General features: G+C 43.5%; 1 protein-coding gene across 1 annotated transcript; it reads left to right on the top strand.

Annotated features, from left to right (window-relative positions):
• The first annotated feature begins 912 nt into the window (after nt 1–912).
• On the top strand, nt 913–26,312 carry slc23a1 (solute carrier family 23 member 1). Its single transcript, XM_067229146.1, has 14 exons — nt 913–969; nt 8,128–8,274; nt 8,418–8,575; nt 9,274–9,362; nt 10,247–10,314; nt 11,269–11,450; nt 11,654–11,774; nt 12,003–12,159; nt 12,315–12,462; nt 12,607–12,712; nt 12,955–13,084; nt 24,550–24,693; nt 24,883–24,978; nt 25,526–26,312. Exons 1-14 carry the CDS (start codon nt 946–948, stop codon nt 25,807–25,809), a joined length of 1,854 nt encoding a protein of 617 aa, XP_067085247.1. The 5' UTR covers nt 913–945; the 3' UTR covers nt 25,810–26,312.
• The last annotated feature ends 842 nt before the right edge of the window (nt 26,313–27,154 follow it).

Genomic DNA, 27,154 nt, shown 5'->3' with positions numbered 1-27,154 from the left:
ATTCCCCCCGAGGCAAGTAGGGTGAAGTGCCTTGCCAAAGGACACAACGTCATTATGCACGACCGGGAATCAAACCAGCAACCTTCTGATTACTAGCCCAATTCCCTAACCGCTCAGCCGCCTGACAACTTATATGACAATGACTTTGATAGTGTCACAAGAGCTGAGTCATCAAATTATTCAAGCGCTGCCTCTCCAGGAACACACACGGTTGGCTGCATTCACATGTGAGGACACACACTGATATACTTTAGAACACTTACATGGATGCACTCTGTGTAATAAATATATCGACTCTCACACATTTTGTTTGTTGGTCTTTCACATTGATAAAGCTGTTATACGTCACTGATCAAGCTCTTTATTAACCAGACTGAACCCTGACTCTGACTCCTCCCTGCTCTGATCGCATTCATCCCCAAACTCTTGTGTCCTATATCCTTTTATGTCTGCCATCTTATCTCCTGCCTCTTATCTCCTCTCCTGCCTCCTCTCCTATTGTCTCTCATGCCTCCGATCTCCTTTCCTGCTTCCTCTCCTATCTTCTCTCCAGCCTCCTATCTCCTCTCCCATCTTCCCTCCGCCTCCTCTCCTGCCTCTTCTCCTACCTACGATCTCCTCTCCTGCCATCCAACTCCTTGCCTATCTCCTCTCCTATCTGCTCTCCTGCCTTCTATCTCGTCTCCTGTCCCAGTAGGCCTCCAAACCCAGATCTCCTGATCTGAGGGGGGGGGGGGGGGGGGGGGTAAAGTCCGTCCCAGGGCAGATGATTAACCAAAGGTAATCTGTTTCCTAGCGCCCCTTAAAACAGCACCGACTATCACCTCACACGTGTTTCATTGAAACAGTCCGTAGGACCCGTTACACACACGCTCACTCACCCTCTCTTTCTCACACACACTTGCTCACTCTCTAACACGCGTGTCAGGAGGCCAACCGAAGCACATGGACTCGACAGTGGAACGCAAGGTAAACTCTCCTCACACCCACACTTCCACCTGTTGATACACAACCACACGTTCTGACGGCATGCCTACTGAATGACACCTTGGTGGAAATTCTTCATCAGAAATAGACTTAGCTGCCAGAATACTGCAGCTTCACAGATGTAGAACAGGCTCTGTTTGTGTGGGGAACCAGGTCCTTATCACTGCTGTGTGATTATTCTGATGGGGTGGGATGGATGGATATATGCATGGATATATGGATGATGGAAGGAAGTAAATATATCTTGGGTATTGAGAGATGGAGGGATGAATAGAGTTGGGCTGGTGAGGAATGGAAGGATGAAGAGAAGATTGAACTCTTTGAGGGTGATATAGAGGGATGGAGATCTTCAAGAGTGGGATAGAGCAGAGGGACATTTGGTAGAGCAGTTTTAACCAGCCAAAGTTCCATAGTTCTTAATGAATGTATGGTAAAACCACCATCTAAGATGCTTGTGAAACGAATTTGGATCTGCCAAGTAACTTATCTTGCCTTATCCCCAACATGCGTCTGTAAATCATTAGATGGCAAGTTGATTTGGAGCCTTCCATCTTACCCTGCAAGGATACAATTCTCGAATTAGATTGTGATTTTGCATAGTGATTACTTAACCCAAAAGTTCACATTTATGAAAGAAAGAAATCAAAATATGTACTTTTTGTATGTATAATATTTTGCATTAGGCAACTTTGAAGACCAAAACATTAGCCTATCCTACAGTATAGGCATAGACCACCCAAAAATCGAAGTTTGTCAACTGTTTTCCGACCTTAAAAATTGTGTAGTAGAAAAACGAATCCATATTCTACATTTACAGGATCTTTTCCGTAGGAGGCAAGTGTTTCTCCCTTCTGAATTATTGGAAAAGATAGGGGGGACTCTAGCTCATGCTTTTGAGCCTATAGAGTCTATAGTATAATCTGAGTCCTACGTTATCCTTTCATTTTGGTATTGGAACAACTAGGTCTACTGAAACAGTTGACAAATGATTGGATGGCCTTTGCCTTTAATGTTAAGAGAGGCACAGGCCTAGATGCTATACAGTAGTAACACATCTGTTGACCTCTTTGGCATGTCGATAGTGTCTGTGGTTCTGGTGCAACATCGTGTGGGTCTGTGTTTGAGCAGAAATGATGGTCTGTTGTTGTTGCATGTGTGTGCGTGGGTCTGTGGGGCAGTTTTTCTCTAGAAGACATTAGTGGTGACCCCCACTCCAGAACTTGTTGTGTGGTACGAGCCCCATGAGCTGGTGTAATACATTTCATGTATCATCATCTAAAGACTTAAGACATTATATTTAACAAGCAAGATACTGTAAGCATTGTAAAACTACAGTTCATTCTCCCGATGGCCACTCCAGGCTTGAGTCCAGTGTTCAAACAAATCAAAACTGTGCATATTTAAAGTAAAGGTATAAAAATCAAAATTAAAATTAAAGGTAGGCCTACAATAATTGTGTCCAAGATGCAGTGGACTACAAGTATAAAACAGCATACAATGCCTACTCAAGTACTTATTATAAAACGTTTCACAAACGATATGTGAGAGTAAGTGGATTGGCACTGTATTGTGTGTTGTTGTAACGTAACGTCAGCGAAACAGAGACCATCAGTAAACCTTATGGATACAAACAAGATTTTATATTTTATATTAAGCTGTTCTTGTCTTTACTCAAATTAAAACTAATCAAAGGGCAGTGCTCTTATGACGAGGGAGCGATTTGACTTTTGGCTAACGCAATAGACTCGTTGTTTTTGCTGATGCGGAATCATCTTTAGCATTGCCCTACATTAGGCTAGCCTAGTCCTAACCAGACTCTCGTACATTTCATTTGTACACAGAGTCTGGGTTCGCTCCATTGACAAGCGTTGACTTCCTTGTAGGCGGGTACTCTGTTGAAGTTTAAAACTATTGGATCTGCCCAGAGCCACTCTGATCTGCCATAACCAATCGCTAGCGTTCGCCTTAGCCAACTCCTTCACCACTAACGGAGCTAGCTGGAAAATCAAACTTTTCCCGAACCCCTTGGGGAGGAGGGCCACGACATCATGGCCCCCACCAAAACTCAGCAAAACTGTTTCTTGCTCCGGCTTTATCTTATAGATATTCGGCAGCGTTGCCACAACGGACCGAATGGCTTCGCTCGCATCCTTCTCCGCCGCCATTGCGGAACTACAACACAAACTAGCGCAACGCATCAACGTCATCGTTCTCATCCACTCCCTCTGTTCGCTGATTGGACAGGTAGAACGTTTACCGGAGACATCTGACTAACGCTACGGCTACACCAAGCGCGGAAATTCTGACGCGCGGAGAAAGAACGTTCACGGAGCGGATCTTTTATTTAGCCAGCTACACTGGACGCGTCAAAGATTTACATTTAAGATGAATCCGTTATCTGTTTTTCTGTGTTTGTTTACCAAAAAATAACTATTTATACATTTTCCGCACGGAAATGTAGTTTTCGCGTCTGGTGTAGCCACTCTAATTGCTTACAATGTATTAGAACTCTGCTGAGTCCAAACTGCGTCCGCAAGGCAAAATTCCCGTGCTTGGTGTAGCCTCGGCGTAATGTAGGCCTACCTCAAACCCCGACGCAGTACAGAAGCAAAATTAAAATTGAGCGGAAGTACGTAGGAGGGCAGATCCAAACACAAACGTGTGTTTAAACTTCACCTGGGGAAACTGACTTCACCTTCAGAGGCTAGGGGGCAGCTCAGTCACTCCAGTCTTTGCCGGAATGCAGTGCCACCGCACCGCAGCAGACTCCAAACAGGTCAGGGGTAAAAAAGGTGAGAAGGATACGGTGAACCCCCGACCCTCTAGGTGGGTTCGGGGGCATGCTCCCCTGGAAGAAAATTTATTAAATTTTAAAGTTAAACGCATCAATCTGGTGCACTTTAAGAACAAAATTAAGAGGCTAGATCTATAGATGTAGAATCTGTGCTCTTGTAAATAACGTAATGTTATTTTAACCATAATAGGTTTGTATAGCATACATCATAAAAAACTATTAAACAAACGGGATTACCTGTGTTGAACTACTTTATTTTCTATAAGTCAAAAGCATCACTTACTACACGACATAATGGCGGTTTATTTTTACAGTACAGTTTTTGGATCACCAAAGTTAAGGGGGCAGCTGGGGGGGCAAGGCTCTAGGCTCTATTCAAACAGTACCATCTGCCCCCAAACACTTAAATAAGCTTGATATTTATCCAAGGGGAAATGGCTAATTCAAAAGAAGTTTGCTGGAAGCGATCATTGTCAGTAACAAAGCCAAAAGCGACAATTTGGTCTCAGTCTAGAGCCCTGCGTGGAGAAGCTGAATTGTGCCTGAATTGAAACATTTTGACACCAACGTTGTCTATGTAGCCCAAATATTGAGGGATCCTTAAGGCCGATTTATACTTCTCCGTTTTTACGGACCACCGACCCTTCTGGCAGTGAAGTGTTTTAAGCACCCACAGCCTTCGGAGTACTATAAATTCAACCAATCCGTCCAACTCCGTCCGTCCGTAACGGAGTCGGAGAAGTAGGATTCGGCCTTTAGGGGTGGGAAAAGAAAGAAGAAAAATAATAATATATATTTGAGAGAACAATGGTTGTGCTCGACGAAGGCTTGAATCTCGTTCATTAAAAGGAACAAATCTTTTTTCGAGTCATTCGTTCATTTCAACGGCAAATCATTGTATGATTTGAAATTTTTCATGATCACAGTCACTACTCTGAGCTTTCCTTTACGCTGACATGGTAGCCTACATAAACATGGCATTGGCTATATCCCAGCATTGATCCTTATCTACGTTGTCCTTGTAAAATTGTTGCTGACATACAACAACTCCCTGTGCTTTTCAACTTCGAGAATTCATATGATGCTGATTTTAGAAATCTACTTGGGGGTTCTCTCTCGGTAGGCTATGTCTGCTTGTGTGTTGTGTGCAACGCGTGACAACTCGTTTCTCTCAAACAAACAAAACAACTACGGGCATGCTAGCTCAACAGATCTATCCGTTTATTTTCATTCGTTTTCATCAGGGTAACCACATGTAAAGGACGTTCGTTACCAACATTGTGTAATTATAAAGTCTACAACTTTACAAATGTTGACCGTAGTCTACAATTAAGGAGTAAAATCTTAATAACATGTTTTTTTATTCAAATATATCAACTAATATGGTGTATTTCATCATCCTGCAGCCGATTTCGCAAGCGTCTCGCAAACAAATTCGAGCAGCTGCCGAAACGATCGCTGCAGATCGCAGGCGATCGCAGGCAATCGCAGCGCTTCGCAGCCAGTGTGGTCGGTCCCATTTGATAACATGGGCGCCGAAAGAAAAAAGGAGGCGCTTCCAGGCACGTCGCAGCAGATCGCAGCCAATCGCAGGCAGTGTGTCCCAGGCGTTACGCTGACATGGTACATAAACATGGCATTGGCTATATCCCAGCATTGATCCTTATCTACGTTGTCCTTGTAAAATTGTTGCTGACATACAACAACTCCCTGTGCTTTTCAACTTTGAGAATTCATTTGATGCTGATTTTAGAAATCTACTTAGGGGTTCTCTCTCGGTAGGCTATGTCTGCTTGTGTGTTGTGTGCAACGCGTGACAACTCGTTTCTCTCAAACAAACAAAACAACTACGGGCATGCTAGCTCAACGGATCTGTCCGTTTATTTTCATTCGTTTTCATCAGGGTAACCACATGTAAAGGACGTTCGTTACCAACATTGTGTAATTATAAAGTCTACAACTTTACAAATGTTGACCGTAGTCTACAATTAATGGAGTAAAATCTTAATAACATGTTTTTTTATTCAAATATATCAACTAATATGGTGTATTTCATCATCCTGCAGCCGATTTCGCAAGCGTCTCACGAAAAAATTCGAGCAGCTGCCGAAACGATCGCTGCAGATCGCAGGCGATCGCAGGAAATCGCAGCGCTTCGCAGCCAGTGTGGTCGGTCCCATTTGATAACATGGGCGCCGAAAGAAAAAAGGAGGCGCTTCCAGGCGCGTCGCAGCAGATCGCAGCCAATCGCAGGCAGTGTGTCCCAGGCGTTACGCTGACATGGTACATAAACATGGCATTGGCTATATCCAAGCATTGATCCTTATCTACGTTGTCCTTGTAAAATTGTTGCTGACATACAACAACTCCCTGTGCTTTTCAACTTTGAGAATTCATTTGATGCTGATTTTAGAAATCTACTTGGGGGTTCTCTCTCGGTAGGCTATGTCTGCTTGTGTGTTGTGTGCAACGCATGACAACTCTCTCAAACAAACAAAACAACTACGGGCATGCTAGCTCAACGGATCTGTCCGTTTATTTTCATTCGTTTTCATCAGGGTAACCACATGTAAAGGACGTTCGTTACCAACATTGTGTAATTATAAAGTCTACAACTTTACAAATGTTCACCGTAGTCTACAATTAATGGAGTAAAATCTTAATAACATGTTTTTTTATTCAAATATATCAACTAATATGGTGTATTTCATCATCCTGCAGCCGATTTCACAAGTGTCTCGCAAAAAAATTCGAGCAGCTGCCGAAACGATCGCTGCAGATCGCAGGCAATCGCAGGCAATCGCAGCGCTTCGCAGCCAGTGTGGTCGGTCCCATTTGATAACATGGGCGCCGAAAGAAAAAAGGAGGCGCTTCCAGGCGCGTCGCAGCAGATCGCAGCCGATCGCAGGCAGTGTGTCCCAGGCGTTACTGCTAAACCGAGCAGTCACGCGAAAGTGAATGACGAAAAAAATCCTTTCTGTTCTTTTCGGAGCGTGTGTATTCAGATCACGTGATAAACTATCCAAAGACTCGGATCCGAAGACACAGTCGTGGTTTCTTAGGTTTCGATTTCCTCTACCAGGGGTGGCTCTGTGCAGGTCACGTGAAAAATTATCCAAAGACTCGTAACCGAACGAAGGAATCGTTCCCCTTCCGACCGAGTCTTCGGGTTAAAGATTCGTTCCTCTGCCGACCGTGAATCTGGGTACGAGTCTTTGGGTCGTTTTTCACGTGCATAGGTAGAGGAAGTCGAAAGGATTCGTTCATTTCGCGACCGTGTCTTCTTTTCCTCTACTAAACCTATGCAGGTCATGTGAAAAACGATCCGATGACTCGTACCCGCAGACTCAGTCGGGAAATGAACTAATAATTTCTGTTTCATCGACTGTGAGCCTATGCAACTGTCCCGATGCGCGACCATGAGAGAAAGGAACTAATCTATGGAGTTAGATTAGTTTAATAATTCACAAACAAACGTAACACGATTCACAAATGTATTTCATGATTCACAAATAAATGTAACGCGATTCACAAATGTATTTTGTGATTCACAAATGTAACGCGATTCACAAATAAATGACCCCATTACATTTGTTTGCAACCTGACAAACACGAGTTACAAATCGGAGAACACGAGTTAAGGCCGATTTATACTTCGTTTTTACGGAGACTGACACAGGGAACGCCCTCTCCGACGAGAAATTCCCTCTCCGTGCCCTCTCCGAGCCCCTCGGAGAGCTCTACGTGCACCTCCTGATTTTCCTGACTATCCGTCTGTCCGTCCGTCATTTTACGGAAACCCCTTGGCTGTGATTGGTCCGTATTAAGAACCGCTTGCGTCAGGGGCGGGGTTGCCGTGATAAACAGGACGAACAGAATCCTTTGACCGCCATTGCTGTAAGTTGTTACAATTCATATTTCAGCTGAACAGTACATGTAAATCAGCAACTGATTTAAAATGTGACGAGAAATTGGGAGTGTAGTTGCTGAAAATGTGCGTATTTTATTGATGAAACGGCTAATTTGTAAATTTGTATCTTATTTATTCACATGCTTTCAAGTCTCTGACCAGAACTTCCTGTCTCCTGAAGAACTACCTCATAACTTAAATCTAGTAGGCTACTGACACCTTGTGGTCATGATTTGTAACTGCATATCATTACAGTAAATAACGAGTCAATCACCATGCCATCAAATCGAATTGTTTTCCAGGCGCTGATCAACACAAGTGTCTCTGGCTTTACACTTGTGTCAGCTCTGTGTACTGGATAAAATTGACCCCCCCAATTGTCATTGTATGATTCGCTTTCTGTGTGTGACCTCACCGTGTGATGCCCCTCCTCCAGAGTCATGATGTTCTGGAAGTCCCAGAGGGGCGGGGTCAGCAGACGGACAGGGTTAAGGAGACAATCGGAGAGAGGAAGGCCCTGGACATGATCTACACTATTGAGGATGTCCCACCCTGGTATCTTTGTGTACTACTGGGCCTCCAGGTACATACACACACACACACGCACACATACACACACACTCACTCACACACATTACACTCGCACAAACACATACAAAATGTTTCTTGCACATTCATATACGTTCACACTACCTTGTGTGTATGTGTGCTTGTGTGTGTGTGTAGCACTACCTGACGTGTTTCAGTGGTACCATCGCGGTGCCCTTCCTCCTGGCGGAAGCCATGTGTGTGGGTCAGGACCAGCACGCAGTCAGCCAGCTGGTGGGAACCATCTTCACCTGTGTGGGCATCACCACTCTCATACAGACCACCTTCGGAATCAGGTACCAATGTGTGTGTCAGCATGTGGGTGTGTGCATGTGTCTGTGTGTCAGCATGTGTGTGTCTGTATGTGTCAACATGTGTGTGTGTGTGTGTATGTGTCGGTATGTGTGTCAGAATGTGTGTGTGTGTGGATGTGTCGGTGTGTCAGAATGTGTGTGTGTATGTGTCAGTTTGTGTGTCAGTATGTGTGTGGATGTGTCAGTATGTGTGTCAGTATGTGTGTGTGTGTGAATGTTTTGGTACGTGTGTCAGTATGTGTAGATGTGTCAGTATGTCAGTCAGTATGTGTGTGGATGTGTGAGTATGTGTGTAAGTATGTGTGTGGATGTGTCAGTATGTGTGTGGATGTCAGATGGCTGAGCGGTGAGGGAGTCGGGCTAGTAATCCTAAGGTTGCCAGTTCGATTCCCGGTCATGCCAACTGACGTTGTGTCCTTGGGCAAGGCACTTCACCCTACCTGCCTCGGGGGAATGTCCCTGTACTTACTGTAAGTCGCTCTGGATAAGAGAGTCTGCTAAATGACTAAATGTAAATGTGTCAGTATGTGTGTCAGTATGTGTGTGGATGTGTCAGTATGTGTGTAAGTATGTGTGTGGATGTGTCAGTATGTGTGTGGATGTGTCAGTATGTATGTCAGTATGTGTGTGGGTGTTTCAGTATGTGTGTGTGTGTGTGTGTAACCTCGTCTCTCCTCCAGACTGCCTCTGTTCCAGGCCAGTGCGTTTGCGTTTCTCGTCCCAGCTCAGGCCATCCTGGGGCTGGAGCGCTGGAAGTGCCCCCCTACTGGTCAGTCCTCCATCCCTCTCTCCTCTGCTTCCTCCCTCCATCCATCCGTCTCTCTCCGTCCCTCTCTCCACTCCTCCCTCCCTCCATCTCTCCCTCTTCCCCCTCTGTCCCTCCATTCCGCCATACCAATGTGCCTCTGCCCCTCTGTCCACCCCTTCTTTTCTCCATCACTACATTGCTCCATCCAAGGGCGTAGGTTTGGTTTGAACATTGGTGGGGACACAGTTTTAGTATTCTATTGGCTATCGATGCTCATGCCTGTTGCTAAAAGCACGAATGAATGTCTGATAGCTACTAGTAGCAAGCAGACAATTCCGTAGTTGTGTTCCAGAGCTAGCAAAGACTCGTTAACGTAAAAAATACTATACATTTTCAACAATAGTATACAGTGTGTAGGGAGTGTTATATAATTCGATTTTATCGTTTATTATTCACTCAATGTTAATGTGTACCTTACAGGAGTAGCCTGCCAAAAAGCCAATCATTGAATCTCTTCTCACAGTCTCTCTTTGACGCTCACTTGACCACTGTTAGCTAACAGGCTGGTACACATTGTGATCAGCGCTCTCCTGCCAATCAGGAGTAACGCTGACCTTGAGAGAGTTAACCAATTGTGGAGCAGAACATTTTAAAAGAATTAAAACATTTTGTTTCGACTCGCAATTATTGGTGGGGAAAATTACATTTTTCCTAAATATTGGTGGGGACATGTCCATACCGTCCCACCCTAAATTTACACCTATGGCTCCATCCCTTCCTCTCTCTATCTCATCATTCCTCTCATCATCCCTCTGTCTCTCCAGCTTCCTCACTGAACCTACATTGATGGCTTCTCTAATAAGTCTTCATTACAGAAGACTTCTAATTCTAATGTTGTTCCACAGAGGAGATTTATGGGAACTGGAGTCTTCCCCTGAACACCTCCCATATATGGAACCCCAGGATCAGAGAGGTGGGTGTGGCCACAGCACACTGGCCAATGACAGGCCTGTCTTTTCTGACACTCATACCCAGGAAGGGAAATATCCATCTAAGTCCTTGTTGAATATATATATATTCATATATAAGTATAAGACATTTCCATTGATAGCCCAGTGGATTTTGTAGGAAGTAAATTGCTCATGGACACCAATATGGGACCAACTTTGGGTAACTGGGATGACAAGATTTGCCAAATGTACAATATAAATAGATTTATTTTTACATAATTAGTTGTCATCATGTGCCATTTCACTAGATTAAAGCAATTTTATACCTATTAGCTAGATTATGTTTCCGTTGCTGTGGGTGATGAGCTACCAAAGTACTGAGGTACCACCATCAAATCCTCCATGTTGTGACGATGTCGTTGTCTCAACCATGTGTTCAACCTAGCTACCCCAACCCCTGAGTCACCCATAACCCCCTGTCTGTCCCCAAACCCCCTGTCTGTCCCCAAACCCCCTGTCTGTCCTCCAAACCCCCTGTCTGTCCCCCAAACCCCCTGTCTGTCCCCAAACCCCCTGTCTGTCCCCAAACCCCCTGTCTGTCCCCCAAACCCTCTGTCTGTCCCCCCAAACCCCCTGTCTGTCCTCCAAACCCCCTGTCTGTCCTCCAAACCCCCTGTCTGTCCCCCAAACCCCTTGTCTGTCCCCCAAACCCCTTGTCTGTCCCCCAAACCCCCTGTCTGTCCCAAAACCCCCTGTCTGTCCCCAAACCCCCTGTCTGTCCCCCAAACCCTCTGTCTGTCCCCCCAAACCCCCTGTCTGTCCCCCAAACCCCCTGTCTGTCCTCCAAACCCCCTGTCTGTCCTCCAAACCCCCTGTCTGTCCCCCAACCCCCCTGTTGGTCCCCCAAACTCCCTGTATGCCCCCCAAACCCGCTGTCTGTCCCCTAAACTCCCCAAGTGACCCTTTCCCTGCTCCAGATCCAGGGGGCCATCATCGTGTCCAGCCTGGTGGAGGTGCTGATGGGATTGGCTGGACTCCCAGGCCTGTTGCTGGACTACATCGGCCCGCTCACCGTCACCCCCACCGTGTCCCTCATTGGCCTGTCTGTTATTACCACCGCTGGAGACCGGGCCGGCTCACACTGGGGGCTGTCTGCACTGTAGGAGGACGCAAACACACACACACGGGAACACACAGGCAAATATAGACATACACACACACGGCCACACACAGACACATAAACACAAACATACGCTTCATATAAATAGTGTAGATTCTTTGTCATCTCAAAATTTAGCACTTACAGAACAACTTCTTGTGTCTGTCAACTTCTTGTCTCCGTTTTCTTCTTCTCCATCCTAGGTGTATCTTCCTCATTGTTCTGTTTTCCCAGTACCTGAGGAACTGGCCCCTCCTCTTGCCCACCTACACCAGGAAGAGGGGCTTCTCAACCACCAAGGTCCACATCTTCAAGATGTTTCCGGTAAGGACTCACACACACACAGACGCACAGATACACGCAAGCACATAAACAAACTCATGCATGCAAACAATGAGTTAACAGTGTTACTGGCTCACAGTTGCTTAACTTGACATGAATGTCAAGTTAAGCAATTGACACTGCTAATGATAGGATTGTATATCTGTGTTAATGTGTGTGTGTTTTATGTATGCATGTGTGTTTATGTATGCTTGTGTGTGTGTGTGATAGATTATCATGGCGATCATGTTAGTGTGGCTGGTGTGCTACATCCTCACCCTTACTGATGTGTTGCCTAGCGACCCTAGTCGCTACGGATACAAAGCTCGCACAGATGCCCGCGGTGACATCATGACCTTGTCACCATGGTTCCGGGTCCCCTACCCCTGTAAGACCAAACACACCACCTACATACACACACACCTCTTACGCATACACAGATACATCTTACACACACACCCCTTACCCACACACACTCCTTACACACACACACCCCTTACAAACACATCCCTTACAAACATCCTTTCTACGTCCTTGTGATAGGCCAGTGGGGGTTGCCGACAGTGACTGTTGCCGGGGTGCTGGGAATGTTCAGTGCTACCCTGGCGGGCATCGTGGAGTCGATTGGAGATTACTATGCCTGTGCCCGCCTCTCGGGGGCGCCACCACCACCTGTACATGCTATCAACAGGTTTGTCACTGCGTTCTATTTTACCATGTAATGGTGGGTTCTATTTGACTAGTTTGTCGTGTGATCTATTTTGTTGTGTCGTGTGTCATATTTTTTTGTGTCACATTGCGTCATGGTAATGTATGTAATTTCCTGTTGCTGCAGGGGCATCTTTACAGAGGGGGTGTGCTGCATCATCGCAGGACTGCTGGGAACTGGTAATGGATCCACCTCTTCCAGCCCCAACATAGGTGTGCTGGGGATTACCAAGGTAACCAAGCCCCACCCCTCTGGAGCCCAAAACACACCCAATCACGTGAAATCACATCAAATCCCTTTGTATTATTCTGAGAGGGCTTGGCTTAGACATCAATGCCAGAGAAAGAACTAGAACCTTTAGAGAGGAACAAAGGATGGGAGGACCTTGATGCATGCCCTGCTGTCTGAGCCAGCTAGTGATTACTGACCTCAGGGTTTTATCCTCTCTCTCTCTCTCCTCCCCTCCCGCCCCAGGTGGGCAGCAGGAGGGTGGTCCAGTATGGGGCAGCCATCATGTTCCTCCTGGGCACCGTGGGCAAGTTCACGGCTCTCTTTGCCTCCCTGCCCGACCCCATCCTGGGGGGCATGTTCTGCACCCTGTTTGGTGAGTGGTGGATCATAAAAACAGCTACACACTGGTCCAGAGTGCTTGGAACATGCCACCTGGGGGTAGAACATAGCACCTGGGGGTAGATTCTGGGGGTAGAACGTGCCACCTGGGGGTAGAACATAGCACCTGCTGGTAGAACATTGCACCTGGGGGTAGAACATGCCACCTGGGGGTAGAACATGCTACCTGGGGGTAGAACATAGCACCTGGGGGTAGAACATGACACCTGGGGGTAGAACATGACACCTGGGGTAAAACATAGCACCAGTTACATACTGGTCGACAATTACTCTGCTCCAGTCCGGCCCATTTGAAATTGGAAATATAATTTCAGCCACCTCGCCTCACTTGAATCATCTTTTTTGTAGCAAGGTACCGGCACTCCACTCATCTCCCTGTACCCCCCACAGTTGTTCCATGTCCCCTCCACACTAACACATGCGCAGTTCACATTGCGTCTGTTTATGCGAGTTCGGTAATAGAGCCCGCTATGCTTCCTCATTTTGCGTAGTATTTATCAAACCTGACACTCATCAGGCAATTAGCGCATACTCCGCCCTCAAGCGCAATTATCGCGCCTCTAAAAGAACAATGGGCCCGCATGTTTCTATCATGGATCTTCCTATGGGAAAAAGTAAGCGCAATCTTAAATTTAGTGACGTGCATGAAGTCACCGCAAGCCTGAACATATTACAGTGCAGAACATTTACATGTACATTTTTTCATTTAGCAGACTTTACAAAAGTGCATAGGTCAATGATCACAAACAACGAGGTAGGTAACTTTGCAGGTAACCATGTTACGAACATGAAGAACATCCACACTCTACGAAAAAAAATTGCCCTGTCTTCGCCTTACTCGGATCATTGCTGCCATTGCATAAGGTAAATTTGTACACACATGAAAACGCACTCCTGGGGCCTGTTCCATAAAGGACGCTCAAATAAGTTGGATTTAAAGTCCCAAACCAGACTTGAATTAGCTTAACAAGTCAAGCGGGGCTAAAGCGGTTCCATAAAGGCCAATTTCAGATCACGCAGTCCTACTAATTCAAGTCAAGATTTAAGTAGTCAAGCTAATTGCGCGTGCACCCTATTCTTAAACAGCCCGAGAGGTAAAACATGGATCATACAATCCACCACGGCAAAAGCAATGCCACGTGACTTCTTCCAGAAAGAACGTTCCCTTTAAGCCTTGTACTATGACAGCTCCCTCATCCACCGCTTCATCAAAATGAAACGACACGCCATGATTGACGTGAACGATAGGCTACGTAGGTCGAGGTCCTTTTTTAGACCTTTACTTCGTTGATTAAAAAACGGACACCCTCTAAACACATGTAAATGTACTTTTTTGACATTGTTTTAAATAAATAGCCTACTATTAATCAATACATTACCCAGTAGCCTAACTTTTTAACATGGTTGTGTCGGGAAAATGGAGGAGATGTAGCCTATGGATTTAGGTTTGTTTTGCAATTGTAGACTACTGTTAAGAACTATATAGCTATGATAATTATACTCGGATAATTGGGTGTGCTTTGCCTTCGGCAAGGGCACAACCTTTTTCTCTCACATATATATTATTGGGTGTGCTCAAGCCTTCGGCGAGAGCACAACCTTTGTTCTCTCACATATATATTATTATTATTATTATTTTTATTTTTATTTCTTTTTGCCCCCCTAAAACTCAGTCAATATTTGGCCTACATAGACAACGTAGGTGTCAAAAGTTTCGTCTTGGTAGCGATTGAGTTGCTTCTATTGGAATTTACGTTCCGTTGCATGGTTTAAGCTTCAGTTAAGTTTTTGTGGCGAAAAGTGAAGCTAACGGTGGCTAATTTGCTAACCACAGTCACTGACGTTACTAACGTCACTGCGTCACTAACGTCACGAAAACACGCGTGACTACCTTTGCCAGAACATTCGTTTAGCATCTGTTAACTTGGGGATAGCTAGGCTAACTATAGCTTTACTGCAAGGCAGCTGCAGAAACGCCACAAGAAAAGAGGCCAGGGTGATAACTATTTACTCATTTTACTTTTTGATATGACACACAATTGTGATGTGTAATGTACAATATAAGCTGATATTATTAAGGAAGTACATCTACTTTCGGAAACAGTAGTCTACTATTTCACTGAAGTATTAGCATCATGACATTAGCCTGTGTTTCCCGGGCAACACATACTACAGTGGTCTATGATGTAGCGTTATCTGTTTTCAATCCTTAAAATAAACATTCCTCACATATACATTTTCGTTGTAGGATTTATTCTGACATTAGAAAACGATTTGTTGGTGAAATTACCATTACCTGTGGTTTCAAACCAGTGTAGCTCACTGCAACGCTGTAGCTTACGCGAGACACACTACAAAAACATCTAGCTACAGTACACAGCTGTTTAGGAAGTCAAACGGCGACAGAAAATGTTCGGCACTCCCCTTACTTAAATCAAAAGTCTAACTACTAACCTGAACTTCATTGCCACAGCCTAAACGTTGTCAATCTGTTCATGAAAATAATTAATTTCAGCCTAAACCGTACAACGGAACGTTAAATCCAATTCAACCAACGCAATCGCTACCAAGACGAACACAGCGGTAGTCTAGTACTGTACCGTAGTAGTACAATTTACCGGGGCAGCTTCTCCACACAGGGCTATATCGCATTTTGCGTTGTTACTGACAATGATCGCTACCAGTGAGCTTTTTATGAATGAGCAATTTTCCACTAAATAAATGTCAAGCTTATTTACGTTTTGGGGGGCATATTTTCAGTTAGCAGATGGTACCGTTTGAATCGCGATTCCATCTTCTACTGCCGGGTAACGTCGTAGAATAATCTTCAAAGGGGTTGTTTATTCATGAATGAATGCAATATGAGTAGGCTAAATGCCTGAAAATATCATGAGAAGGGAAAAACTTAAAATGACGTTTAAATCATAGAGATTAGGTCAATTTTTACACCGTTCTGCACTAATGTCACGAAAACACGCGTGACTACCTTTGGCAGAACATTCGTTTCGCATCTGTTAACTTGGGGGATAGCTAGGCTAACTATAGCTTTACTGCAAGGCAGCTGCAGAAACGCCACAAGAAAAGAGGCCAGGGTGATAACTATTTACTCATTTTACTTTGTGATATGACACACAATTGTGATGTGTAATGTACAATATAAGCTGATATTATTAAGGAAGTACATCTACTTTCGGAAACAGTAGTCTACTATTTCACTGAAGTATTAGCATCATGACATTAGCCTGTGTTGCCCGGGCAACACATACTACAGTGGTCTATGATGTATCTGTTTTCAATCGTTAAAATAAACATTCCTCACATATACATTTTCGTTATATGATTTATTCTGACATTAGTAAACGATTTGTTGGTGAAATTACCATTACCTGTGGTTTCAAACCAGTGTAGCTCACTGCAACGCTGTAGCCTACCCGAGACACTAGTCTGAGTAGCTAACAAAAACTCCTCAGCTGTTCAAGTCAAACGGTGACAAAACATGTTCGGCACTCCCCTTACTCAAAAGTCTTTCAATAGTTGAAACAATCTGACTACTAACCTGAACTTCATTGCCACAACCTAAACTTTGTCAATCTGTTCATGAAAATAATTAATTTCAGCCTAAACCGTACAACGGAACGTTAAATCGAATTCAACCAACGCAATCGCTACCAAGACGAACACAGCAGTAGTCTAGTACTGTACTGTAGTAGTAGAATTTACCGGGGCAGCTTCTCCACACAGGGCTATATCGCATTTTGCGTTGTTACTGACAATGATCGCTACCAGTGAGATTTTTATGAATGAGCGATTTTCCACTAAATAAATGTCAAGCTTATTTACGTTTTTGGGGGCATATTTTCAGTTAGCAGATGGTACTGTTTGAATCGCGATTCTATCTTCTGCCGGTAAAGTCGTAGAATAATCTTCAAATGGGGTTCTTTATTAATGAATGAATGCAATATGAGTAGGCTAAATGCCTGAAAATATCACGAGAAGGGACAACTTAAAAGGACGTTTAAATCATAGAGATTAGGTCAATTTTTACACCGGTCTGCCAAATGTATTCGTTTTGATTCAGCCTGTCAGCTGCCTCTTGCAGGGGAAATGAGAAGACATCATATTTCATTCGACACTTCACTCGTATTTTGAGTTGTAAATGAGCAGCAAAAAAAAGATGCTTTTAAATCTATGTAATCTTTATAAATAATAAGTAGGCCCGATGCATTTTTATATAAAATATACAGACCCCTGTGCAACCGACGCAAGCAAGCACACCCTACAATTTCCCCAGAAATTGTATCCTCTCTAGTTGGGTGTGCTTTGCCTTCGGCAAGGGCACAACCTTTGTTCTCTCACATATGTATTATTATTATTTTTATTATTAATAAAACTCCCCCCTAAAACTCAGTCAATATTTGGCCTACATAGACAACGTAGGTGTCAAAAGTTTCGTCTTGGTAGCGATTGAGTTGCTTCTATTGGAATTTACGTTCCGTTGCATGGTTTGGGCTTAAGTTAATTTTTTGTGGCGAAAAGTGAAGCTAACGGTGGCTAATTTGCTAGCCACAGTCACTGACGTTACTAACGTCACGAAAACACGCGTGACTACCTTTGGGCTAACTATAGCTTTACTGCAAGGCAGCTGCAGAAACGCCACAAGCAAAGAGGCCAGGCTGATAACTATTTACTCATTTTACTTTGTGATATGACACACAATTGTGATGTGTAATGTACAATATAAGCTGATATTATTAAGGAAGTACATCTACTTTCGGAAACAGTAGTCTACGTTTCACTGAAATATTAGCATCATGACATTAGCCTGTGTTGCCCGGGCAACACATACTACAGTGGTCTATGATGTATCTGTTTTCAATCGTTAAAATAAACATTCCTCACATATACATTTTCGTTGTAGGATTTATTCTGACATTAGTAAACGATTTGTTGGTGAAATTACCATTACCTGTGGTTTCAAACCAGTGTAGCTCACTGCAACGCTGTAGCCTACCCGAGACACTAGTGTGAGTAGCTAACAAAAACTCCTCAGCTGTTTAAGTCAAACGGCGACAGAACATGTTCGGCACTCCCCTTACTCAAAAGTCTTTCAATAGTTGAAACAATCTGACTACTAACCTGAACTTCATTGCCACAGCCTAAACTTTGTCAATCTGTTGATGAAAATAATTAATTTCAGCCTAAACCGTACAACGGAACGTTAAATCGAATTCAACCAACGCAATCGCTACCAAGACGAACACAGCAGTAGTCTAGTACTGTACTGTAGTAGTAGAATTTACCGGGGCAGCTTCTCCACAAAGGGCTATATCGCATTTTGCGTTGTTACTGACAATGATCGCTACCAGTGAGCTTTTTATGAATGAGCGATTTTCCACTAAATAAATGTCAAGCTTATTTACGTTTTTGGGGGCATATTTTCAGTTAGCAGATGGTACTGTTTGAATCGCGATTCTATCTTCTGCCGGTAAAGTCGTAGAATAATCTTCAAAGGGGGTTCTTTATTAATGAATGAATGCAATATGAGTAGGCTAAATGCCTGAAAATATCACGAGAAGGGACAACTTAAAAGGACGTTTAAGTCATAGAGATTAGGTCCATTTGTACACCGGTCTGCCAAATGTATTCGTTTTGATTCAGCCTGTCAGCTGCCTCTTGCAGGGGAAATGAGAAGACATCATATTTCATTCTACACTTCACTCGTATTTTGAGTTGTAAATGAGCAGCAAAAAAAAGATGCTTTTAAATCTATGTAATCTTTATAAATAATAAGTAGGCCCGATGCATTTTTATATAAAATATACAGACCCCTGTGCAACCGACGCAAGCAAGCACACCCTACAATTTCCCCAGAAATTGTATCCTCTCTAGTTGGGTGTGCTCAAGCCTTCGGCGAGAGCACAACCTTTGTTCTCTCACATATATATTATTATTATTTTTTTTCTTTTTGCCCCCCTAAAACTCAGTCAATATTTGGCCTACATAGACAACGTAGGTGTCAAAAGTTTCGTCTTGGTAGCGATTGAGTTGCTTCTATTGGAATTTACGTTCCGTTGCATGGTTTAAGCTTCAGTTAAGTTTTTGTGGCGAAAAGTGAAGCTAACGGTGGCTAATTTGCTAGCCACAGTCACTGACGTTACTAACGTCACTGCGTCACTAACGTCACGAAAACACGCGTGACTACCTTTGCCAGAACATTCGTTTAGCATCTGTTAACTTGGGGGATAGCTAGGCTAACTATAGCTTTACTGCAAGGCAGCTGAAGGAACGCCACAAGAAAAGAGGCCAGGGTGATAACGATTTACTCATTTTACTTTGTGATATGACACACAATTGTGATGTGTAATGTACAATATAAGCTGATATTATTAAGGAAGTACATCTACTTTCGGAAACAGTAGTCTACTATTTCACTGAGGTATTAGCATCATGACATTAGCCTGTGTTTCCCGGGCAACACATACTACAGTGGTCTATGATGTAGCGTTATCTGTTTTCAATCGTTAAAATAAACATTCCTCACATATACATTTTCGTTGTAGGATTTATTCTGACATTAGAAAACGATTTGTTGGTGAAATTACCATTACCTGTGGTTTCAAACCAGTGTAGCTCACTGCAACGCTGTAGCTTACGCGAGACACACTACAAAAACATCTAGCTACAGTACACAGCTGTTTAGGAAGTCAAACGGCGACATAAATGTTCGGCACTCCCCTTACTTAAATCAAAAGTCTATCTAACTACTAACCTGAACTTCATTGCCACAGCCTAAACGTTGTCAATCTGTTCATGAAAATAATTAATTTCAGCCTAAACCGTACAACGGAACGTTAAATCCAATTCAACCAACGCAATCGCTACCAAGACGAACACAGCAGTAGTCTAGTACTGTACCGTAGTAGTACAATTTACCGGGGCAGCTTCTCCACACAGGGCTATATCGCATTTTGCGTTGTTACTGACAATGATCGCTACCAGTGAGCTCTTTATGAATGAGCAATTTTCCACTAAATAAATGTCAAGCTTATTTACGTTTTGGGGGGCATATTTTCAGTTAGCAGATGGTACCGTTTGAATCGCGATTCCATCTTCTACTGCCGGGTAACGTCGTAGAATAATCTTCAAAGGGGTTGTTTATTCATGAATGAATGCAATATGAGTAGGCTAAATGCCTGAAAATATCATGAGAAGGGAAAAACTTAAAATGACGTTTAAATCATAGAGATTATGTCAATTTTTACACCGGTCTGCACTAATGTCACGAAAACACGCGTGACTACCTTTGGCAGAACATTCGTTTCGCATCTGTTAACTTGTTCGATAGCTAGGCTAACTATAGCTTTACTGCAAGGCAGCTGCAGAAACGCCACAAGAAAAGAGGCCAGGGTGATAACTATTTACTCATTTTACTTTGTGATATGACACACAATTGTGATGTGTAATGTACAATATAAGCTGATATTATTAAGGAAGTACATCTACTTTCGGAAACAGTAGTCTACTATTTCACTGAAGTATTAGCATCATGACATTAGCCTGTGTTGCCCGGGCAACACATACTACAGTGGTCTATGATGTATCTGTTTTCAATCGTTAAAATAAACATTCCTCACATATACATTTTCGTTGTATGATTTATTCTGACATTAGTAAACGATTTGTTGGTGAAATTACCATTACCTGTGGTTTCAAACCAGTGTAGCTCACTGCAACGCTGTAGCCTCCCCGAGACACTAGTGTGAGTACAGTAGCTAACAAAAACTCAGCTGTTCAAGTCAAACGGCGACAGAACATGTTCGGCACTCCCCTTACTCAAAAGTCTTTCAATAGTTGAAACAATCTGACTACTAACCTGAACTTCATTGCCACAGCCTAAACTTTGTCAATCTGTTCATGAAAATAATTAATTTCAGCCTAAACCGTACAACGGAACGTTAAATCGAATTCAACCAACGCAATCGCTACCAAGACGAACACAGTAGTAGTCTAGTACTGTACTGTAGTAGTAGAATTTACCGGGGCAGCTTCTCCACACAGGGCTATATCGCATTTTGCGTTGTTACTGACAATGATCGCTACCAGTGAGCTTTTTATGAATGAGCGATTTTCCACTAAATAAATGTCAAGCTTATTTACGTTTTTGGGGGCATATTTTCAGTTAGCAGATGGTACTGTTTGAATCGCAATTCTATCTTCTGCCGGTAAAGTCGTAGAATAATCTTCAAAGGGGGTTCTTTATTAATGAATGAATGCAATATGAGTAGGCTAAATGCCTGAAAATATCACGAGAAGGGACAACTTAAAAGGACGTTTAAGTCATAGAGATTAGGTCAATTTTTACACCGGTCTGCCAAATATATTCGTTTTGATTCAGCCTGTCAGCTGCCTCTTGCAGGGGAAATGAGAAGACATCATATTTCATTCGACACTTCACTCGTATTTTGAGTTGTAAATGAGAAGCAAAAAAAAGATGCTTTTAAATCTATGTAATCTTTATAAATAATAAGTAGGCCCGATGCATTTTTATATAAAATATACAGACCCCTGTGCAACCGACGCAAGCAAGCACACCCTACAATTTCCCCAGAAATTGTATCCTCTCTAGTTATTATTATTATTATTTTTATTCTTTTTGCCCCCCTAAAACTCAGTCAATATTTGGCCTACATAGACAACGTAGGTGTCAACAGTTTCGTCTTGGTAGAGATTGAGTTGCTTCTATTGGAATTTACGTTCCGTTGCATGGTTTGGGCTTAAGTTAAGTTTTTGTGGCGAAAAGTGCAGCTAACGGTGGCTAATTTGCTAGCCACAGTCACTGACGTTACTAACGTCACTAACGTCACGAAAACACGCGTGACTACCTTTGGCAGAACATTCGTTTCGCATCTGTTAACTTGGGGGATAGCTAGGCTAACTATAGCTTTACTGCAAGGCAGCTGCAGAAACGCCACAAGCAAAGAGGCCAGGGTGATAAATATTTACTCATTTTACTTTGTGATATGACACACAATTGTGATGTGTAATGTACAATATAAGCTGATATTATTAAGGAAGTACATCTACTTTCGGAAACAGTAGTCTACTATTTCACTGAAGTATTAGCATCATGACATTAGCCTGTGTTGCCCGGGCAACACATACTACAGTGGTCTATGATGTATCTGTTTTCAATCGTTAAAATAAACATTCCTCACATATACATTTTCGTTGTATGATTTATTCTGACATTAGTAAACGATTTGTTGGTGAAATTACCATTACCTGTGGTTTCAAACCAGTGTAGCTCACTGCAACGCTGTAGCCTCCCCGAGACACTAGTGTGAGTACAGTAGCTAACAAAAACTCAGCTGTTCAAGTCAAACGGCGACAGAACATGTTCGGCACTCCCCTTACTCAAAAGTCTTTCAATAGTTGAAACAATCTGACTACTAACCTGAACTTCATTGCCACAGCCTAAACTTTGTCAATCTGTTCATGAAAATAATAAATTTCAGCCTAAACCGTACAACGGAACGTTTAATCGAATTCAACCAACGCAATCGCTACCAAGACGAACACAGCAGTAGTCTAGTACTGTACTGTAGTAGTAGAATTTACCGGGGCAGCTTCTCCACACAGGGCTATATCGCATTTTGCGTTGTTACTGACAATGATCGCTACCAGTGAGCGTTTTATGAATGAGTGATTTTCCACTAAATAAATGTCAAGCTTATTTACGTTTTTGGGGGCATATTTTCAGTTAGCAGATGGTACTGTTTGAATCGCGATTCTATCTTCTGCCGGTAACGTCGTAGAATAATCTTCAAAGGGGGTTCTTTATTAATGAATGAATGCAATATGAGTAGGCTAAATGCCTGAAAATATCACGAGAAGGGAAAACTTAAAAGGACGTTTAAGTCATAGAGATTAGGTAAATTTTTACACCGGTCTGAATCAACGAATAAATTTGGCAGACCGGTGTAAAAATCAAGGGAAATGAGAAGACGTCATATTTCATTCTACACTTAACTCGTATTTTGAGTTGTAAATGAGCAGCAAAAAAAGATGCTTTTAAATCTATGTAATCTTTATAAATAATAAGTAGGCCCTATGCAGTTTTATATAAAATATACAGAAATATTAGTTGTAAAAATGTCATTAAAAAACGGACCCCTGTGCAACCGACGCAAGCAAGCACACCCTACAATTTCCCCAGAAATTGTACCCTCTCTAGTTTAGATTGAGATAGGCCTCCCTGATGCCTAAACATTTGAAATCACAAACTAGGCTAGCCATAGGCTACATTTAACGTGGCGTGTATCAAATCATTGTTCATCGTCGTTTAATACATTAGGCTAAATGTTGTAGCCTATGTAGGCAATTTAAGTTGATTTTCTATCAATGTTGAACATATTGAACTGATGAGAATAAGAAAATGAGACTATCCGTGGTAAATCATCGTTTTCCCGTTGGGTCAGTGTTACAGGAAGGTCTGGTTAAGCACCAAGTCACGCTAAGCCTGACAGTTAACCTGCCCCGGACCAGACTTGTTTCGGAGCCTAAGTTGCCATAGTAACCGAGTTTGAACTACGTTGAGCTAGCTTTATGGAACCGAATGAACTAGAAATGAGCCCGACTAACTGACATAAGTCTGGCTTATTCGGTAAACTCGCTTTATGGAACAGGCCTCTGGTTTACACCTGTTTTTAAGAGGCGGTAAATTTCCTCCGCAAAATAGAGGCGCACTCTTACTGGCAGTCTTTGTAAATACCACAGAATATATAATTAGGCGCACTTTACCCGTTCACGTGGTACGCAATCTGCGATTTTACGCAATTGCGCCCTGTTTTTAAATATCCCGCATCGGTTAACCCTCGTGCTGCCTTCGGGTCACATGACCCAAAGGTTCATAACGAACCATCGTTGTGTTTACCCAATTTTACCCAATACAAAAACAAATAAAATAATTTTCTCTTAACCATTCCAATGTGGGGGGTCTGAGACAGCCCGACAGTTAAAAGAAAATGCTTCACTTTGTTTTTGTATGAGGTAAATTTGTCGCAATACGACAGTGGGTCACAATGACTGATGGGTCAGAATGACCCGAAGATAACACAAGGGTTAAGTCAGTCTTTGCGAACAATTAACGCCTGGAAACAGGCGCAAAGGCCTTGATAAATGAGGCCCAGAGAACCATGCATGTTTATGGAAAGGAGCTCCGGCCTGCAGTGTTGCCTATCCACCACCACAGGGCAGTGTGATGACAGACAACTCCCTTCTCAGTCTCAAAATGAACTCTCAGAATATAGTCATATAGTTTCACAAATTCGATACTAGCTACTTTCCCGTATTGTGTGTTCAATATTTTTACTTTTATACTTTTATTTACTTGTGTTTGTGTCCTGACTGTGTATGTGTCCTGAGTGTGTTTGTGTGCAGGTATGATCACGGCAGTGGGACTGTCCAACCTGCATAGTGTGGATCTGAATTCCTCAAGGAACCTCTTCGTTCTCGGCTTCTCCTTGTTCTTTGGCCTCATGCTTCCCAACTACCTGGACACACACCCTGGCAGCATCCAGACAGGTGGGTCACACACACACACTCATACAAAGGCAGCACCCGGAAGGTGATTAGACCTGGGTTATACCTGGGCTAGGCCAAGGTTAGATGGAACTTGATAACAGCACGTGTATATTTACAATACAACATAAAACAATCAAGATACGACCAATCAATCAGTGAATCCATCATGGTTTGGTTCCCTGTGGACAGGAGTGTCAGAGCTGGATCAGATCCTAACCGTGCTTCTGACCACGGAGATGTTCGTAGGTGGCTTCCTGGCCTTCGCTCTCGACAACACCATCCCCGGTATGACGGCTATGTGACCAACCTGGCTGCTCCACTTAACACATGACCAACATGCACACACACACACATAGATATGCAGAGGCATGTGCTCACACACTTACACATGGACACACACACACATGAAGCCAATGTGATCAGAGTGGAGTTATCACTTTCTGTCTGTTTGTTGGTGTTAGTCTATCACATCACCAAGGAACACATCAATCACTCACAGTGCAACAGCTGTTGCCCTTGACTACCACTGTTTGTTTACAAGGTGGTCTGTGTTATGTGTGTGTGTGTGTGTGTGGGGGGGGGGGGATTGGGGGAGGATTGCTTGCATAATATGTAGTGGCTCTGTATAAAGTATATGGTACACTTTTGTGTGTCTGTTTGTTTGTAGGTCTATGTGTGTGTGTGACCCATTGTGGATGTAGGTCTGTGTGTGTAACCCAGTGTGGTTGTAGATCTGTGTGTGTGTGTGACCCAGTGTGTTTGTAGGTCTGTGTGTGTGTGTGTGTGGTTGTAGGTCTGTGGGTGTGACCCAGTGTGTGTGTTTGTCGGCCAGGAACGAGGAAGGAGCGTGGCCTGTTGGACTGGAAGGCGGCGGTTGCCTCAGAGGGCTCCTCTGCCAGCCGGGGCACCTACGACTTTCCCGTGGGGATGGGCTGTGTCCGCAAGACTGGCTGGCTACGCTACCTGCCTATCTGCCCCAGCTTCCAGGGCTGGGGGGACCGAGGGGGCCACAGGTCCAGCCTCCAAGAGGAGGTCAGCGAGGGGGCTGGTGGGATGGTGGAGGGGGCAGCATCAAACACAGACACCTCAGCTAGCCTGGCATGCACTAAGGTGTAGCTAGCATGTTAGCATGCTAACATAGCCTGATCTGCACTCGGGTAACGTGTAGCTAGTACTTTAGCACGCTAGGCTAGCCTGACCTGCACAAAGGCAGGCTGTACCTAGTGTGTACGCATGCTAGCCCAGCTTGACCGGCACCAAAATTTAGTTAGCGTTTTGGCTACCTACAGTAGCCTACTGTAGGTAGCGTGTTAGCCTGTTAGCTTTCTGCACTCCTATGCCTCTGCTGTGACTCATAGTTGAAATGTCAAAATATTACTTTTGAACACTGCTGTATTTTCACAGCCTTTTACTTTAATGACATGCTATTTATTAGATTTGAAGCTGTATTTAAACTGTATGAATTTATAAAAGCAACCACAAAACAATGTTTTTGTTACTGTATATCTTTATTGTGTACAAAAACAAGTAATTAATTAAATGTTTTAATTATGGATGACCTGTACTCAAATGTGAGGATATTGATGATACAAAACAAATGTAATAAAAACACTTTTTTCAGTGTGAATGGTTGTTTACATTATGAACAAACTACTCAAATGAAGTTGGCAAACAAGAAAATGTTAGCAAGCAAACAGTAACATCCTGTCTTTGTAAAAACACAGTTGTGGATCCTTACAAAACATTTCACTGTGAAGTAAAAATATGAAAAAGTTAAATCAGTAAAGTATTGAGGAAGCACTGTGCAGTATGAGAGTAGGACAGTCAGGCAGTGGGAGTGTGAGCAGCTGTCTCTGGGGTCTCAGGTCCTTACTCAGGCTGCTCTCCTCCTCTCATAAACAACATGCCGCTATGGCCGGCTATGCCCTCAAGCTGCTAGCGATAGATGGAGGAGGTGGTAATGCTGAGATTTGAAACCATGAAGCTTGGTTTCACAGGCTAGTGAAGACCTTTAAGGACGATTGTCTTAGACCGTTGAAGACAAGTAGAGACTGGGGAAGGTTACATTTAGTCATTTAGCAGACGCCAGGTTGTTGGAGAGTGTGTGAAGAAGACTAGATCCTAGTCATCCACAGTACTGTTGTCTTGGTGGTCAGAAAGGAGGAAGAGGACAGAAGGTGTGGATTGTGTTCTGCTTCAGGGTGCATTGTGGGGCAACTCCTGGGCATGGGTCTGGATGTTAATGGGCAGACACTGGGGGGCAAACAGTGCATGGAAGGGAAAGGAGGGGTAGGAGGGGAAGGGCATGGAGATAGCTGCAGGGGCAGTAGCAGCCATGTTGTGCTGGGGCAGATAGACCTCTATGTACTGACCCGTTTCTGGATCAAACAACATCTTACGCTGAGGTTGAAGTGGGGTGTCCACAAGGAAGCACCGACCACTCTCTGGGTCCAATAGCATG

The sequence above is a fragment of the Osmerus mordax genome, chromosome 25, assembly GCF_038355195.1.
Source record: "Osmerus mordax isolate fOsmMor3 chromosome 25, fOsmMor3.pri, whole genome shotgun sequence".
In the NCBI taxonomy this organism is placed as follows: Eukaryota; Metazoa; Chordata; class Actinopteri; order Osmeriformes; family Osmeridae; genus Osmerus; species Osmerus mordax.
The sequence above is the reverse complement of the archived record's forward strand: the minus strand, read 5'-3'. Positions and strand labels throughout refer to the sequence as shown.

Coding starts and splice junctions, on each gene's coding strand:
- slc23a1 (XM_067229146.1), top strand. CDS start 946: ATGGACTCGACAGTGGAACGCAAG. Junction 11,775..12,002: donor ACATCTTCAAGATGTTTCCG/GTAAGGACTCAC, acceptor TGTGTGTGATAG/ATTATCATGGCGATCATGTT. Junction 12,160..12,314: donor GTTCCGGGTCCCCTACCCCT/GTAAGACCAAAC, acceptor TCCTTGTGATAG/GCCAGTGGGGGTTGCCGACA.